Source organism: Magnolia sinica, chromosome 12 (genome assembly GCF_029962835.1).
Source record: "Magnolia sinica isolate HGM2019 chromosome 12, MsV1, whole genome shotgun sequence".
Taxonomy (NCBI): domain Eukaryota; kingdom Viridiplantae; phylum Streptophyta; class Magnoliopsida; order Magnoliales; family Magnoliaceae; genus Magnolia; species Magnolia sinica.
The window spans coordinates 108,684-128,121 of NC_080584.1; the positions used below are offsets into that span (position 1 = coordinate 108,684).

At 38.4% G+C, this 19,438-nt stretch overlaps 1 protein-coding gene across 1 annotated transcript; it reads left to right on the forward strand.

Annotated features, from left to right (window-relative positions):
• Positions 1–2,400: 2,400 nt before the first annotated feature.
• On the forward strand, positions 2,401–4,998 carry LOC131220702 (zinc finger protein 6-like). Its single transcript, XM_058215496.1, has one exon. It carries the CDS (start codon positions 2,855–2,857, stop codon positions 3,440–3,442), a length of 588 nt encoding a protein of 195 aa, XP_058071479.1. The 5' UTR covers positions 2,401–2,854; the 3' UTR covers positions 3,443–4,998.
• The last annotated feature ends 14,440 nt before the right edge of the window (positions 4,999–19,438 follow it).

The following is a 19,438-nucleotide window of genomic DNA, read 5'->3' on the forward strand; positions in this document are numbered from 1 at the left end:
CTGACTACTGCAAGCGTTGCTTCTCCATCCACTTCTTCTTCATCAGTAAGTCCTCCTTCAGGGTGATACTCTTCAACTTCATAATAACCCTGGTTATCTCTACCCTCGTGGGACTCGCCTATAACTAAGGCTCTCCCACGGCTCTTCGTAGGACACTGATTAGACATGTGACCAAGGTTGCCATACTCATAGCACCTCACTTGGTTCATGTTACTAGGACCGGCACCAAGAACCCCTTTGTCCTTGTCCTTGTCCTCCCTAGGCCTAGGCGGAATGGTCGCATGTGCCCTAGGTTGATTACCAATATTAGGTCTAGTTTCTTGAGAACTAGATCTAACACTGGAGTCTCGGGACTCAAAACGAAGAACGACAGGAGCCTTCAGATATTGCTCTAACTCCTGCACGACTTGATATGTTTCATCTAAGTCCGTTAAGGGCCGAGTAATAAGCTCGCACTGAAGATCTGCACAAAGGTCCGTCTTGAAACGCGAGAGCATTACTAGAGGATCTTCTCGAATATCACATCGCATCACATACTCTTCAAATTTAGCGATGTAGTCAGCGGCAGGCATTGACCCTTGGCGTAAGGATTGCCATTGGTCAAGGAGCTTCTGACGATATGAGAGGGGAAGGTACTTCTCCTTCAACTTCTTTTTCATCTCATACCAATGTGTGATAGGGGCTCTACCAACTCTCTCTATCCTACGCTCGGTGTTGGTCCAGAAGAGCTTGGCTTGACCTACAAGCTTCATCTTAACAAACCGCATTTGACGGTTTTCCGACATGCCATACCACTCAAAGTAGTGGTCCATGTCAGCAACCTAGTCAAGTAACGCCTTGGGATCCAAGCGCCCATCAAAACTCGGGGCCTCAACTCTCACACTCTTCATCGCACGCTCATCTGGATCATAGCGGTCTTGATGACCACATGTGGCTCGTGCCTCTCGCACCACACCACGACCGTTACCACGATCTCTATCCTCACTATCACCACGTGTGGCAGCACGTTCTTCAATGATTCCTTCCACTTGGGAGTGCGCATCTTCCCCTACAGCGGGGTTTTCCTTTTGGGACGCCTCTATTTGCTCCACCTTAGTCATGGTAGTGGTAATTTGGTTCTCAAGGCGGGCAAACTCACGCTTTTGACCCGCTTATAGGGCGGTTATCTTTTGTATCAATTGAGCAAGTTGCTCAGATAACTGCTTGTTATTCATGGTAGGTTGAAGTCTGAAACCTCTACCTCTTCTCGTGGGCATACAATGAAGACTTGAACTAAACTCTACCTAACTAAACTACTAGGTGTTATGACTTTCAAGATGAATGCGCTGAATGCAAAACTACTATGAACTGACACAATTAAGTTGAAACAGGAAACAACTCAAAGCTGAAAATTTTCCAGATTAAGAACTTTCTAAAATTGGAAAGTTTCTAAAATTGAAAACTTTCTAAACTTGAAACTTTCCTAAGTTAAACTTAAAAATCAAAACCCTAATTTGATAACTCGATCTAGACAAAAACCATGCAAGCCTAGGCTTTGATACCAAATTTGATGCAGGACAGCCCTAATTATGATGCATGCTCATGGACATAATTAAACAGCGGAAATAAAAGGAATAAATGATCTAAAATTCTAACGGTAATCATCATAACTGAGAAAATCATAAAGGAAACATGCAATGGAGCGAGTCATCACTATAACAATGGATTATAGAATTCAATTACTACTTAGGTTGGATCTGACGAGGGATGAGACCTCCCGATCTTGCATGGTCACACCCAATCGATCAATGAAGATCACTAGTCCGAAGAACCAAGAAGTTTTTCGGATTAGGGATTTGAGAATTTGGGGGTTTAGGGTTTAGATCGGTTCTCAAGATTTTGATCGAAGAAGGATTAGCCAAAACTGAAAAATAGAAGGAAGAAAATTATTACCTTGAAGAAGTTGGAGGGGCACAAGAAGAAATTAGAAGAAGAAGATCAAGGGAAGAGAAGAAGCACCATTAGAGAGAAGAGAGGAAGGAGGCAACCAAAGGGTTTGCTTTTCATTAATCAATAGTTAAAATTCGAGTTTAGGGCTTTAGCCCACTTAAATAAGCAAATAAAGACATAAAATTACTAAAATACCCCTACAATAAGCAAATAAAGATATAAAATTACTAAAAGACCCCTAACTAAGTCAAAAACGCGCAAATAACATAAGTACGGGAAAGTTTGGGCGCTCGGTCTTCTTTCTCCAATCTTCCTTCACATGTGTCTTCCCTGAGTGGGGTCTTCTATATGTCCAATCACATGTGAAAGGTTTTCAGCTCCTCAATAGTTGCCTATCCATAAGGACGGCACTTGTGGTTGGCTCTTTCTTCGTTGGTACACCTTGAATGCGCTTGTGTCCGCATCAGAAGGGCATGTCCATGATAGCGGTGAATTGATGAGGATACCCTAATTTACCAACCTGTCGACGAAGGCAACATTCCCAACCTCCTCTTTATTACATTCCGTCGCCCTCATTTCCTTGCTTTGCTAGGTAAGCAAAGAACTGACCAATCTTCGAGAATTTTTACATAATTAAATTTGTATCCATTACTCTCCTATCATTTCTCCAGGTGCGGCGTCACATCAGCGCTCCTAGTAGGGACACATGTTTTTGGCTTCCCCACTGTCTTCAACCCATTTCATGTACCGTTTGTTTTCTAATTAACTACTCTCTAGGATCTTCCATTCCACTCACTAGGAACAAGCAAGAAAATAGAAGATGGAATCTTCTTCTCAAGGGCCACCACCATCATCCCATCAGCATCATTGAAGGTATACTGATGTTGTCCTCTCTTTGCCCTGTAATTTTTCCTCTGTTGCTTCAATGAATTTTCATTCTTTTACCGGTCAAACGAAGGGGACAACCTCTGATGTTGGAGAGGAAGCAATGCTTTGTTCCTGCCTCTTCTGTGACAGGAAGTTCTTGAGCTCTCAAGCTCTAGGTGGGCACCAGAATGCCCACAAGGAGGGAAGAGCAGCAAGGAAGGCTCTGACAACTGCTACCAACCTCAATCTCCTCTCAAACCCATCATCCCTCTGCATTGCTCCTCGTGCATGCAAAACTCATCCCACCCCTGAAGCCTTCCCTACTGATATTTCTGAGAGGCCTGGTTCAGGTGGGGGTGCTCTGTTCAATCCCCAAAACTTCTCGACTGGCATAATAGATGGAAGAGGACCCTACTCGGAAGAGTCATCAATGGGTATCGAGACACCAGATTTGTTGGAATGGCAAAGGAGCCTTTGTCACCCCCCAGTGTCAACAGAAAACTGCCCACCGAAGGGCCCTTCAATGACAAAGGTGGAGCCGTCGTGCTTTGATTTCGATCTTAATGTAGCCTGTGGTGCTTCGTCTTCTTCTTCCTCATCTGATGGGGAAGATGTGGCAAAGCTCGATCTTAATCTGCGCCTATAATTCAAGGCTTTTTGGCTATATATATATATATATCCAAAAGTGCATGGGAAAAAGAGTTCTTGCTGTATTTGAGCTAAAATGCCATTCATTATCTCCATCACTTCTTGGCTATAAACATAGGCCTATGCTTGGATTGGTTTCTGCCGTTTCCATTTCTGTGCGTCCATTCCTTCTACTCTTGCTAGTTATGTAATACGGAGAAGGGTGGAAGAAACATGCATGTGGTTTTGTTACTTTATATGTAGTGTGGTGATGATGCTATCATAGTAAGTTGAGGGAAAACATCTATGAGATTGTTAAGTCATCTTTCCCTCGTTTGTCTGGTTTGACTTGAAGGTTTGTTGTCCCCAAGTCGGGAAGATTTGTTACAATGAATTTGGCTGGTTTATGCTTTTGGACCTAATACTGATTTTGGAAAGGGTGACTATCCATGCTTTTGGCCATGGAAAATAATAAAATATCATAGAAAAAGATTTCTTGGGAGAGAAGGATATGGAAGATTAGTTGCCCCAAATACTCATGTAGGATTGGAGGACTGTGCGTTTAGAATTTGCTTAGTATGATTGAGCTTGAGTTTGTGAAACTGCGGCCCATGGTTTGGTGATCCAGATTGTTATCTGATTGACCACCCCACAGAAACATCCTGCAATGGGAAATTTCTTCCACTTTTGGCAGCCTCCAAATGGATGGTTAAGGAAAAATTACAGCAGCGGTCCACATCCAAAGGTAAAAAACATGATCAAATATTGGATGATCAGAACTTTCCAATCCGGTAGTTTTGGGAGATGGTCTATCCACAGAGAGGCTCATGAGATCAACCGTCTGTATTCTCAACTATGGACTCTATCTATATAGGATATTGTGCAGTATACTAAGGCAGCCTGGGTCTTGTCATGATTACCATTTATTATCATTATCATTATTATTATTAGTAGTAGTATTTTTGGTGTGCATGTGTGAAATTAAAATAAATAGAAAGGAAACAACTGGACTGACTTGTATATTACACACTTCACTAAAATTCTAGTTATGAAAATTTTGTGATTTATGATTTGGATTTGATTTCAATGAGTTATTATTATTATTATTATTATTATTATTTATAAATGTTTTCCATAAATTGAAAGAGTTAGTAATTAAAATATAACAAAATGGAAGTATGTCTTATATGGATGTAATGCAAATGGAGTTTTAGACAAAGTGGTTAGGTGGCTTTGTCATGCACATTGAAAGAGTGGGTAAGATTTCTAATGGTTGGGGATTTTGATGTTAGTCGCAAATGGACCGTATTGTCGGATGAGCTCCAGATGCAGCAACAACCAGATGATTAGAACCACCCAACTTACTGATGGCCACTACAGTGGATGGAAGGTGTCCAAAAATCGTACTAATCTTATGGTACTGACCACTGATCGTTGACAATTCCCCATTTGAGTGTTGAACATTGGTTAGTGTCCCTTCCAACTCTGTCGGAATGACACCATTAGATGGTCAGGATCATCCAGTGGCTCCCACAGGATGGATAATCCTGCTGTAGTTACATGAGCATCCCTTGGGATTCCTTACCACTGCTCCCTGTTGTATTGCTCATGCATGTGCCCAAATGTTACATGTGAAGGAGACCTGAGCTGTTCATAGGTGGGCCCTAACACAAAAATCCATAGGGAGGGCCACACATGTAAGATACAGTGGACACATAAAACGAAAATGAGAGAAATGGAAGCCCGTTTGGGAGGGGAGAGAGCTTGATAATTTTAGTAACAGTATATAAAGGCCGATGTGCTAAACTGGTTTAGAAAATCTTGCCGCACTCTTCAAAACTGGCAAATGACGTTTTAAGGGCTGTAAATGCTGTTTAAAAATCAATGCTATAGTGCTAACCAACGTGCATAAGATTTTCTCTAACCTGGGGAAATGACTCAACGTGCATAAGATCCTACCCGTCCATTTGGCGCATCACTCCTTTACCCTTGACCCCAAAAATTCAGGCTTATACAACAATGGGGTGAGCTACCCTGTAAGATTATATACCTAAAAGCTTCTTAATGCACATGGTATGGCCCACTCGAGTTTTGGAACAATATTATTTTTGGGTAGTTCTTTCATCCCGACGAGGTACATCAGATGAATGGATTGGAATGCATAATCATGGTAGGTCCTCCACAAAACTGATTGTAGGGATTCCATCCCAATTGTTTCCTCTGAGTTTTGGATGGTCATGGTTTTGAGGCTCTAAGGTGAGCATGAGGCAGTGTATCTGATGAAAGTTCCACCCTGGTGGCTAGCGCCAGGTATATCAAGGTAGTTTTTTTTTTTTTTTCCAAAATGTCATTTGATTAATATGGCACTTTCTAAATTGCATCCGCGTTGAAATGTGATGTGCGTCCAAGTGTAATGACCTTATTTAACGGAATACAGCATCATATTTTGTTAAAAAAAATGCCATTATTTAAAAATTATGTCATTGTATCATTACACCATAAAAAAAAATAGAAATAACAACGTCAGTTAATATATATATATATATATATATATATATATATATATATATATATATATATATTCTTTCTCAATTAACAACTTCAGTTAATTTGAAATTATCAAAAACTCAATTTTAGTGATGTCTCGGAGGGTAGCGACTCTTGAATTTTAGTTCAAGAAATCTATTTTCATTGATTGGAATGAATCCATTAAAATCTATGTAATAGTCTATTACATTGCATCTGTGAGAGTTTTATGCTCTCATTGCTGGTCCCCACCTTAATAAAGGAGGAGGATTTCGTCAGGCTTATGCCACAACTACTTATGCAGTGGACCAATCAGTTGGGATAAGGCTTAGGTGATGATGGTGACTTTCCACAAATCTAATTTTGTCTTGAATTGTTGTTTGGAAGACACTTTGTTTTGTCTATTTTTCTTACAATATTGTTTAGATGTCAACAACATCTGGGTGAAAAAATATGTTATGAAATAAAGCAACTCCCTCTCTTGATCTTCGTATCAAAAATCAATGGTGGACCACAGTTCTTGGATAATTTAAATCAACAAGTTAACCTCTACTATAATCAATATGGATGGTTCATTTTGCTAACCATTGATTAGATGGTTAGAATCATCCAATCAGAAGAGTATGCAATGAAATATGGGCTCCACACGATGGAGCGTCCAAATCACTAATTGGACCTTCTCTAGTTTAACAAATGTGGGTAATCCATTTTCATAGCTATTGATAAGATGGTTAAGATAGTCTTTTCAAGTTATTGACAAATGTGGGCATCCTTAATAAAAAGGTTGGTAAACGAGTATTTCAAACTAGAATGTCCAATTTATGGGTTCCTGGTCAGATGCATCATGAATAATAATAATAAAAAAAATTACACTTATTTGATAACCGGGTGAGTGTTGTACATTCATTGGATGATTAAAAATGAAATATATCCAGTGTCCTAGTGATTTTAGGGACTGATGTAATGACAGTTGGTAGAATTTGAATTAATTTATTACCATAGGTGTGTACAATTTGTTAGTTCTTGCATATTGAGTGTCATACAAAACTGCCAGAGTATCAACAACCAGCCGCACCAATTTTATACCTTGGTTGATATTTTCACTTAAGAGTATAATAGAACTTGAAAATAAATTTTAAAATTTGGCAAAAATCTTGTTAAAAAACAAACAATGGAAACAATATTCCCTTTCCCATAGTTTCTTGGAAATAGGGTTTCCCAAGAAACATTATTTTCTTTCTCATGCTTTTCATGAATCTAAATAAGCTTGAGAAGACGGTTAAGAACATTTTCTTATTCTTCCCCTGAATAATTGAGATTGTTCATCCATGTTCCTCTCTCTCCTAAGTCACAGTGCTTTCAAGGGGCTGGGCTTGGATAAACCTGAGCATGGACCATTCATTTTCAGCTGGAAATTCAGGCCCAGTCCAAGGCCTGGCTCATGATGGTCATTAATGGGCTGAAACTCAGGCTTGGGTCGGGCCTCAATGGAGGTTCAAAGTTTGTGTGGCCCAGTCCAATTGGAATGACATTGCAAGCCTCTGCCTAACAAGATCCATTGACAATTCTAGTAAAATTAATTTTCTGATCTGTATGATTTTACATCATCTTATAAACTTTCCCATTGGCTCATTCATTTCAATCAATTCAGGTTGTAGTTTCCTGGGACATTGGCTAGGCTAGTTCCTAATCAATGAGTTAATAATATTTGTTTCTTATGATTTTCTTAGACTGTTACTCTGTTGCTTGTAGTTAAAGAGATGGCATTAGCACTGACAAGTTATGTCTTCTAAAAATTAGAATAAACTCATAGTTCTAGTTCTACAACTTTTAAGCTTAGCAATTCATGAGCTAAACATGAAATCATCATCATCGGCATAGCTTTGTCTCAACTATTCAACTTCGGGTTAAACATGGAATGTGATATCAAAATACTGTGTGCATTCTGTATTTCTATTCAGGAAAAAAAAAAAGAAAAAAAAGAGAAAAAAAAAGAGCAGCATTCGCAGTGGTTTAGGCTTGCAGTTAGTTATCAATGTGTATTAGAAAAGAGCTACAAAAAAGACATCTCTATAACTGCCATAGAGGAGAAGGCCATTTGTGAGTGATTGCGGCATTTTTTTGTAAGAAAAGAAAAAGAGTGAATTGTAGTACCTGTTTGGTAGGCTCATATTAGTATATTTTGACGATGATTTGACACTAATATACGATGGGGGATGCTCTTTTATAATTCCATATAAATCTATTAAGTGTCGTTGGATGTTTGTAAGTTTCTAAGTTATAACTTTTACCTAGAAGTGACTTTTAACTATTAAGTCCCTTATAAGATAAGTAAGTACTTCTCATTCTCATAATCCTCATGAAGTTTTCTAACAATTTTGCCTATAAGTGACTTAAAAATGAATTTCATCTCCCAAACACTACCTATTACTTACCTATAAGGGCCCGTTTGGCCTGGTGGATTGGAAGGGATTGAATGGTATTAGGGTGGATGGCATGGATTTCTAGATAATGATGGTGTTGTCAGTGGATTGTCTGAAGATCCCTGCGATTGATATATCCCTGGGTTGCTATATCCAGTCTGTTTGGCGTGCCCGGCGTATCCCGGTATTAAACCTTTTCATCCCTTCTAATCCCTCAAACCAAACACGTCCCAGGCAAATTTGAAGGATTAGGGTGGATTTGATGGGATTTAAATGTAACGATGGTGTTGTCAGCGGATTGTCTTGAGATACATGGGATTGGGATCAGATCACCGACTCTGTTTGGCACGCCAGGCCAATCCCGGGATTTGACTTCCAATCCCTTCCAATACCATCCAATCCCTTCCAATCCGACCGGCCAAACGGGCCCTAAGTCACTTCCTACTTATAGAACTTAATAAGTATCCAAATGAATATAGATGGAGTCTTGTTGGAGTGGGCTTGGACATGATTATAATAATTGGGTTAATGAGGATGGTTGACATGACGAATCAGCTAGAAGTTTTCACTCATCATTATTCTTCATGCCTAATGGCAATCCAAGTGTGATACTGTGACTGCCAGGTGCAGACTTGGTTTGGTTATTGTTTGTGCCTATATGATGTAGAGCGGGTTGCAACAGTTTCATGGCCAAGATGGATTAGAAAAGGCTGGTTGATGACAGAAGTGATCCAGACCGTCAGACTTTAAATTGGGTATATCTCACAATCCGGAATGAGATATTCGAAGTACCATATATGATTTTGGGGTAGGACGAGCTACTTTAGCCACATAACCCACTATGCTGGGTTGCACAAGCTGAATTTGCAAAATACTATCAGATCGATGGTTGTTTACATGTTTTAATTTCATTTTTACTATAAGTAGTAAGTTTTAGTTTGATTATAATTCTTCATCCGTTGGGCTTGAGGAGTTGCGCCCAACGTGAAAAGTGCTTAGAATAATTAGGAGAGCAGCCTGGTGAAGCCAAATAGGATAGTTACTATTTCTGGTTGAAAACCTTGTGTACAAGTAGATATCACGACCATATATAAATAGTAAGTTTACTAATTATAGTAAGTTGCCAATTCTAAGAGTTTTAGTTGTAGTTTGAGTATGAAATTTCTTCCATTGCTTAGCATCCCTATTTGAAGGGTTGTGAACTCGTTTATTTCATTCATCAATCAAACTACAAATTTTATAGAATTTATTTATATTTTTCTTGCCTTTTCTTCGTGGATTCAAGAAGTCTCTGTGAGGAGTCCAGAGAAGCTCGGTTGATTCGGAGTAGTTATTCTTGAGGAAGACGGTGATCGACCTCATCATGTTTATCCCTGTGTCACTATACTAACCTCAGTGCGGCTTTGATTGGACCGCAAGCTGTGTTACACAAGTGAGGCTCACTTAAAATATATATTGCACTAGCTTTCAAACATATTTTGTATAGGTTACTCTAATAGCAGCCTGTCATCTAATGGTAGACTCTGAAGAGTTTCAACACGAGGTCTTGGGTTCAATACCCATAGGTAGACTCTGAGGAGTTTCAACACGAGATCTTGGGTTCCATACCCATAGGTGGTGAAATCCCACTATGGTGTGCATGGGTGTGTATGTGTCGGGTGCATGTGTAGAAAAAAAATAAAAAATAAAAAATAAAAATCTAATCAAATCGAATCGTAACATCCAATCCAAGTTTATGAGGTATTTGCTAATTTATCCTTAATATCCTCGATACATATTCGACACATCAACATGATGGGTCCTAACAAAATAAGTATATCTACCTATATGATGATGCCACGTATACTTGGTCAAACTCTGGACAGGTTGAGCCTTATTATTGGCCATATAGTATATGGAGCTGCATAAATATCACCAAGTGGGCCCTGTTGGGACTGCTGCACCTGCATCTCAGATAGGCCAAAGCCCCATAAGCCATTATTGTACACATGTCAGATATGGACTCTGGACACGTGGCCGAATAAACGGTCAGCCGATACAGTACTTGGAACCGTTACCAGCTTTTCGAGTCATTGTACTTGTCCCTCTTTAGCCGACAGTAGAGGCCAACACCTAAAAAAAATGATTCACGACGTTTGCAATTGGAGGGTTAGTCATCTGCCACGTGGCATTGATAAGACACGTCCATTACCCACTTACTCGGACCTCTCTCCAAATATCTCACCCACGAGCTGCCTGTACGTGCCAAGGTGTCATGTGTGCAAGACGAGTGTGTGACACGATAAAAATCAAGTGGGACCTTTGGGCAATTGCAAACTACAATCTTTTAAAGTGTTTGGATGCACTGCTTAGCGCACACAACTATAACGGGATTATCTGATACTCATACCTTGTCAGACTGAACTTAATGGCCTTACTCTGTAACTGAAATTTTGGCCCTCTACAGATTCGGTGAAAAAAATATCCACGTGGACGACTACAATTAGTAGGAATAAGAATAAGATGATGATGAGGAGGATGATTTCCAACAGATTGTGATGGTTGATCCATGGCTAGTAAAGACTCTACACATGACATGCGTTGACTCAAATAAAACCATCCAAGTTGTGTGAACGGTCACCATCCAAAATTCAGATCAATTGAAATATCCCAAGCTTTGAATTATGACCGTACATTAAGGGACCGTTGGGATACCACCGAATAAGTTACTTTTTCTACTTATAGCAGTAGATAAGTATCTTATTTAAGATAAGTAAGTTTGGATTAAAATCAATTATAAGTAACTTTGTTTTTCAAAAAACTTAAAGGTATTTAATCCTTTTAGCTTAATAAATAGAAACCAAGATAAATTACTTGAGGAGCAAGTAGCTTATTTTAAGTAACTTAGGATCTAAACGCCCTCTAAATGTTCAGCAATTAATTCCTTAGAAAGTCAAAACCCCTGGATACTACCAGATCTAGATTCATATCCTGATTTTGGCATGAGAGAGTTCCCTGCTTTAGTTAAGCTCTTATTGGTCTTCTTCTTGTATAGGTACTCGAAGGTCTAAAAAGAGTTGACCAGATTTTTGCATCAACACATTCAAACATATCCCTTGTTTGATAGCAAGTGCTAGTTTGTCACTTGTTACAGATCATAACAGCACTTGGGTAAAGGTCATCAATTCTATTCATTGAACTGATGAGCACGCTCATCCTGTCACCCATCCTTGTTTGATTCATGATAGGACTATTCTATAAACAATTCATGGATAAGTAGAGATTTCTGATGGGTCAGAACGATGAGAATTTGTCGGTGCAGCTAGTACTAACGAATATTTTACAGTTGCATGACTCGTTCATCCTTTCAAGAGTTACGGATTGGGTGCCGTCCCTTTTAAAGTGGCCTATATGTTTCCTTTGTATATTCATTCTTATCTTCTTTCCTTGAAGTACAATTATAGGTAGTTCAACCTTAGCTTTTGGGCTGATATTTATATAGGATAAAAGATAACAGAGAAATTAATTTGTGCCCATGTGGAGGGTAAGGGATAAAAGAGTCCCAAGTATAGATTGGGGGTCCATTTTCATTCCAATTGGGAGTTGGTTTGTCAAGTGATTGGACCCAAGAGGGTGGGTGAGGTGGGGTTCCATGACATTTTCAAGTGGGTTTTTATCTTTGCTATTTTGGGTCTATAATTCAATTCCTTGACCTCTGGATCATGCGCATATGTGCCACTGAATTGGTCCTTTGTCAGTAGAGAATATATTTTTTCAGGCTCGTGTACTCGTCTCCTGGAGAAGAGCAGGGGCCGCTTTCGCTGGTCGTGGATTCAAGCCACTTGTAAATGTGTCACTCCATTGTAAGGATCAAACTCATGAAGATAGGAATGTATGTAAGATGGGGAGCTATGTGGTATATTAGGACTAATGAAAGAACCTCGAGTGCTTAAATTAGAGATTATTCTTATGAGGAAATGATGTGACTTTGGTATTCCTTTTAACTCATTTTGAGGCTTAAATATGAGGTTATTTTAATCACAACTGTAATTTCACAATTAAATTCATCAAGAGAACCTTGAGAGACTACAAGTTTCGGGCAAACGTGTTGGAAATGGACCCAAATCATGTATGTCTTTGTGCAACTAACCAATGGCATGGATAAAGTTGAAAACATCTAGGGTTAGGCTGGATTCATTCAGGTATCCAACACCTAAATACGAATGGTTGATAACGTCTCTGTGTGGATCCAATTCCATACAGAGAAGGTTTGAAGTTGCTTTTAGTTAACAAGTTACACTTGATTGAATGAAATGAAATAAGCGCAAATTGCACTTATTTTTCCGTAGGGCCCTTTATGTTTTTCAAATCCCACGGTAAATGCAATGTAAATGGGTGATTATTACTTTTTCTACCTGATTAGAAAATAGGAAATGAGGTTGTAATTTCATCTTGAAACCGTGGCGCAAAACAATGTTATTTTACCAAAATTATGGTGGTAAAATTTGTAGGGGCCATCGCTTTACATGTGTCTAATCCACGCCGACCATATATTCTACGTGCTCATTTTATTGTATGAGACAAAAAATGAGGTAGATATAAAGCTCAAATGGTCCACACCACAGAAAACATGAAGAACTGAACGTTTGTCGTTAAAATTTTAAATAAGCCTAGGGCCCACAGGGATGTATACCTTCCATCCGACCTGTTCATAACGTCACACAGACATGGATGAAAGGAAAAGAACAATGAGCTTAATTTAAAACTTCTTTGCCCCAAAGAAAAATTGAGTGGTAAGCATTCATTTCCCCCTGTTTCTTTTGGTGTGGTCCACCTGAGCTTTGGATCTATCTCATTTTTAGGCCCATACTGTAAAATGAGAGGAAAAAGCGAATGGGTAGTATGGATTAAGATCATACATAAAGTGGACCCCGCATATTTTAGTGGAAAAAACCTTTGCCCTCTCCGTTCCACTATAAGAGAGCTTTCCAAAGAAGCTTCCTATCAACATCAGGTCATTGTCAAGAGGTGGCTACTGGGTATAAATACATTGGTAAATAATAATTATCCATTTACATCGCATTTACTGTGGGATTTGAAAAACAAATAGGCCCTGAGCTAACCATAATGCAAGTCTTGGGCAACACCACAATGGAGCCCACATTCATAGATGATTGCAAGTTTGGAAAGTTTGAAACTCGTGTAAAAAAAAAATGAATTTAAGACCACTGAAAATGAATTTCAACAGTTGAGATTCAACTTCATGAATGATGTAAGTGTGATTAAGGGCCAAGAATGTATCGTGGACGGTCTACTGATTAATTATTAAGTATTGTTGATTGATGTTTTAAATATGTAAATCAATAGGTTTGTCGATGATAGCTCGATGTCATTGATCAGACTTCAATGGCATCGAAAAAGATCTAAAAAATCTATGTTTAGTCGCTGGAACGTTTTGGTATTTAGTTCGATGACATTGAAGATGTTCGGTGCCATTGACAGTTTGTCGATGCCATTGAAGTGTTATCGAATGATCGGGCAGAGTTACGTAGAGTTGCGTAAGTGCATGATTTGTTTCCTATTTTTATTGTGATTCTCATAAAGATTATGTGTGTGTGTGCGCGCGCGCGCACACATGAGTATAATCGAGGATAGGATGTATCCCAGAGCATTCTAATTCATTCTAAAGGATTTCAAAAGAGAGATTCGAGACTTGTTCAAATTGGGTAATCTCTCTTTTGTAATTTTGATTTGCTTGTAAGAGAGATTCGAGACTTGTTCAATAGTGCATTAAGTTAATTGCTTAAGTTAATATTGTGATTTTTATAAAGACAATATATCTCTCTTACAAGCCCCTAAAACTCATTGCTTAAGTTAATTCCTGAGTGTTTGAAGACCGTTTATCTTATAGATTTCGTTGGCATATCCGGATGACTGTATTTCTACTACTACAACATATATAAGGTGAAGCTTGTTAGTTTAGCATGATTATTAATTAGTTCAATGGTCTATTGTTAAATTAACTAACAAGAGTGAGTAGAAGGTGGATGGTTCCCATATTTTTGAACGTGGGGTGCCAAGGAGCAATGGCCCACTCTTCAATGGCTAATGGCCGTACAAGTTTGTGCCTGTATTAGGCACGTCACATGCATTAGGCTGCTGATCCAGTACCAACTTTTCTCTCTCAAGAAGAGGGGAGCGGATTTGGTGCGACTTCGCCTCACCCAAGGCAATCTAGCCCTTACAGTGAGGCCCATCTTGATGTATGTATTTCATATCCACACCGTCCATCTTTTTTTTTTTTCAACTTATTTTAAGGCATGAGACAAAAAATGAAGCAGATCATTACTTATATCAGGTGGACCGTACCAAAAGAAAGTGGCGATTGGTCATTAAAAACTCGTCATGGGCTTCGATCAAGCTGATATTTGTTTTTAACGTTCATCCAGGTTAGTGTAACCTTATTAACATGTTGAATGGCAAATAAACATTAAAGAAATATTACGGTGGGACCTAGGAACTTTTTAACGGTGGGATGTTCAATCACCACTGTTTCCCATCGTATGGTCCACCTGAGATTTGGATCCGCTTAATTTTTGGTCTTATTACTTAAAATGATCCGACCAAAAAGATGGACGGTGTGGATATAGAATACATACATTAAGTTAGGCCCATATGGGAAGGGTCGCACCGGACGCGGATTGGCTACTGACATGTTGAGTAGCGAGAGTGGCTACTGAAGTAATGTCACCAAGTTATGTGGGCCCACCATGATGTATGTGTTGTATCCAAACCGTCCATCCATTTGGAGAGATCATTTTAGGACATGATGTAAAGAATGAGTCAGATCCAAAGCTGGAGTGGACCCCACCACAGAAAATAGTGGGGAGAGTGACGCCCAGTACCATTGAAACCTTGCTAAGGTCTAAGGTCGACCGTGATGTTTGTTTGAGATTCAACCTGTTCACGTGTTAACGCTGACATGAAAGAAGTGAAAACAAAAATATCAGCTTGATTGAAAACTTCTGTGTACCGTACAAGTTTTTAATGGTGGGCGTCACTCTCCCCACTGTTTTCTGTGGAGGGGTCCACTCGAGCTTTGGATCTTACTCATTCTTTGGTTCATGCCGTAATGTGATCTCTCCAAATGGTTGGACGGTGTGGATACAAGACATACATCATGGTGGGGCCCAAAGAACACTTATAGCAACGAGTCTCGCCACTCAACCTGTCGTCCCTCTCTCTCACGCACACACGCACACACACGCAGAAAGTTATGAATGTGCACGAGAAAGTCACGGGCGGGATAGTAAGTTCTAGAAGGAGAAGTAAAGGACGCGTCAGCTAAGGAGGAAGAGCTGAAATGGGGCGGTTATGATACGATTACAAGATGAAATGAAAAAGGGTTTGACGGGATATGAATATGAGAGAGAGAGAGAGAGAGTCACCCTCCCTTTGTCTAAAAGCGATGAAACATCTATACGTGGTCGGCCACTCCACACGGTGTGGGTCGAGTCAACCAGTCAAACACCGCGTGCATGCGTGGCTATTTCTGGATGGTTGGGCACCCTCGACTCCAAAATAATGTTGTTGCCATGACCTGCACGTGGCCGATGCCTACCGGTTTACATCCCAAGAAAAGTCTGTTTGCGGTCACACTCTCTTGTTTTCATTTCAAACATCACATTCAATTGCTTTGTGGAATGTTTTTCTCTATGATTTTTTTTTTAATTCAATAACCGAACCTAAATCATACACGTTTGTGTTTTTCTTTTAATCATTTTATGGACAACACACCCCTGCTAGTAAGCCACCGTTTAAATGGGCATGACACCAAAAAACACCAAATCAAGTAATCTAACCGTCCAATCACTGTCACTCTAACAACGAATGGTTAAAGATAGAACAAAACAGTCAATATCTACTATACCTTTTATCATGCCATTTCTGAAATAGTCAATGAAGAAAGGACACATGTTATTTTGTTGCACAAAGAGATTGTTACATGCGGAAAGATATTAAAAGATATTTAGAAAATATAATTGCTCAATATCATATAAGATAATGTTAAATGATTTAGGCAAATGAAACACGGTGAGCTATACAAGGGGCATTATTCCACATCTTTTTGTTTCCTAAATGTAATAGAATAACAAGGGTAGAAGATGTAAGCATTGTCTTTTCACTGTTAGTGGCTCTACCCGTACAACTTTGTAAAAGATAAAGAAATCTGATTAACTTCTATCTTTAATAATAAGAAAAAAGTCTTTTCTAAGATGGTGCTTTCCTGTGTTTAATCGTCTTAGATTCTCTTTTTCTCAATAAATCAAGCTACATTTTTTTTATTGAATATATTTTAACAGACGAAAAAAAAAAAGATAAAAACTGCGCTCACCAAATTATAATTAAGAAAATGGTACATGAGCAATCATGAAATTGCCATTAAATTTGCACAAAACCTTGACTATGACTTCATACAAAATATGAGGAATTGTCAACGTACTTAAAACATACACATATATATTTGCGTGTATTTTTGGTTAATCTATTCTTATCATCATCATCACCTAAGCCTTATACCACTGAATGAGGTCACCTACATAAATCTTGTTAGATTATTTCAGACTTTATAATAGACCATATTCTCTGCTAATCATAGATTCCCAAGTTCCCAGTTTTTTTCTTTTCCTTTAATTAACTGCCCTTATATTCTTTTACTCTTCTTCTTGTCTTTTTAGAGCCTTCAAATTTTATGAGCCCACTTCTTTTAACCGGTGAAATATATATCCTTGTTATAGGTGATTGTTATAGAGAACCAAACCATCCAAGTCTACTTAACCTCATCTTATTAGTTATTGGTGTTACTCCTAATTTTTGTTTAACACATTCATTTTTAATTATATTTTTCCTTGTTCGCCACTCATTATCTCAGAATCCTTGTTTAGCTACACTCATCTTATTTAGGGCCCATTTGGATAACACCAAGTAAGTTACTTTTACTACTTATGACAATAGATATAAGTTACTTATTTGAGATAAGTTTAGTATAAGAACAATTATAAATAACTTTTTTACTTAAAGATACTTAATTACTTCAGCTTAATAAGTAGAAACTAAGATAATTTACTTGAGGCATAAGTAGTTTAAGAAACTTATGATCCAAACGCCCCTTTATTGTAGTAGCAAATATATATATATATATATATGTTATTCTTAAATTAGGGTTCTATCGGAGATATGATCCATTGGTAATGGTAGAGGCCGATGAAGGTAGCTTATTCAAAATCTGCCTAAGATATATAAGCACTCAAGGCCTAGTCAAAGTCTCCTCTCCTTTTATATATTTTAATTTTTTGCTCCATGGATTATATTTAAGCTTTGCAAAATGGTGACTCTAATGCAAGGGATGGATGTGATTAGGTCGATCACTGTCTTCCTTGTCTTCCTCAAGGGGTTAATTGCTCCAAATCCACGAATCTTCTCTGGACTCATCAAAAAGATTTCTCGATTCCATAAGAAAAAAATAGGAAAATAGAAATAAATTCTAAGAAATGTAAAAATAATTGATTAATGATAAAAACGAATTTACAACCTTTTAAATAATGATACCAAATATAGGAAGACGTTTAAGAATCAAACTCTCTAAAATTCGAGACTTACTATAAATAGTAAACTTACTATTTATTAATGGTCATGATTTCTACTAGATTTCATAGTTTTTGGCCAAAAATAGTGAGTGTCCAATTTGGCCTAACCATTTTTATCTTCTAAAATTTCTTAAGCCCTTTTCATGTAGGGCACGGCTCTTAAAGCTCAATGGATTAAGAGTTAAACTTACAATAAATAGTAAAAACGAAATTAAAAAGAATTTTTGACCACCGATCCAATGGAATCTCGCAAATTCGGTGTAGGTAACCTAGCGTAACAGGTTGGCTGGCTAAAGTAGCTTCTCCTATCCCAAAATCATATATGGTATACATCGAATAACTCATTCCGATTTACGAGATATGCCTCTTTTAGGGTTCCGATGGTTCCGATCACTTCCACCTGCTATTGGGCCCCTTCTGGTCCATCTGGTCCATCTTGGACATAAAATTTTCCGCGACCCACTACACCTCGTACTCTTAATTAAGAGAGTCATCGTAGTCACAAACATCTTGCTCTTGACTTTCTTTGACGCAACTTTCCCTTCTTTTTTTCCTATTCCTAAAAAATAGAAAAAAAATTCCTATCTCTCTCATGTAAGTCTCCAAGTCAACTTTAATTTTCAAGGGAGAGAGAGTGTGGTGTTTTTTTTTTTTTTAAAGCTTGTGAAAGTGGGCCCATGGTTGAGTGCTCAAACCATCGTTTTAATGGGATTCACCGACGATGGTGCATGCCCCAAAATCTGCCAGATGTATCAGTAAGTAATGATAGCTCATTTCTTCAAATAGACAGTAAAGAAAAGGAATACAGAAAGGGTTTGAGTGATCAGCTGAAAAATGTCCAGTGTTTTGAGGTCTAGATAATCTGAGAATCTGGGATATCTTTGAGGTAAGGCTCATCCAATATAGGGCCCATAATAACAACGATTTGGATGGGGTCTACTAAAACAAAATGAAAATCAGAAGAGATATTGTACATTATCCATGCATACATGTGTGGACCAAAGCGCGTATAGACATTAGTCAAGAACTTCTAAGGCGCGTACGTGCATTCAGGGCTCCTATCCTATGTCATGCCACCATCTGATCATATGTTTTTTTTTTTTCATAGGAATATTTAATAAGAAAAAGGTATATGCGTGTGACGACGCGTGGCATGATGGTGACCAACATCTCATCTACTAGTAATTATCTTACGTGTATTTATTATAATAATCAACAATCCATAATTGGTTAGATGGGGTCTGGTAGGTTTTCGCAGAATGAAATGGTAGCCTTACATGTGTGAGCGTGTGGGGTGTGTGTGCATGTGTAAAATAAAAATAAAAATAAAAAATAAAAAAAATGGTAGCCTTACATGTGTTTTCATCCCTTCACACCACGTGTCCCTTTTAAACCTTTCAAGGGACAATTATCATTCCTTCCACTCCCAATACTACGTAT

What these genes read in the sequence shown, in the direction of transcription:
- LOC131220702 (XM_058215496.1), top strand. Translation starts at nt 2,855, where the DNA reads ATGAATTTTCATTCTTTTACCGGTCAAACGAAGGGGACAACCTCTGAT.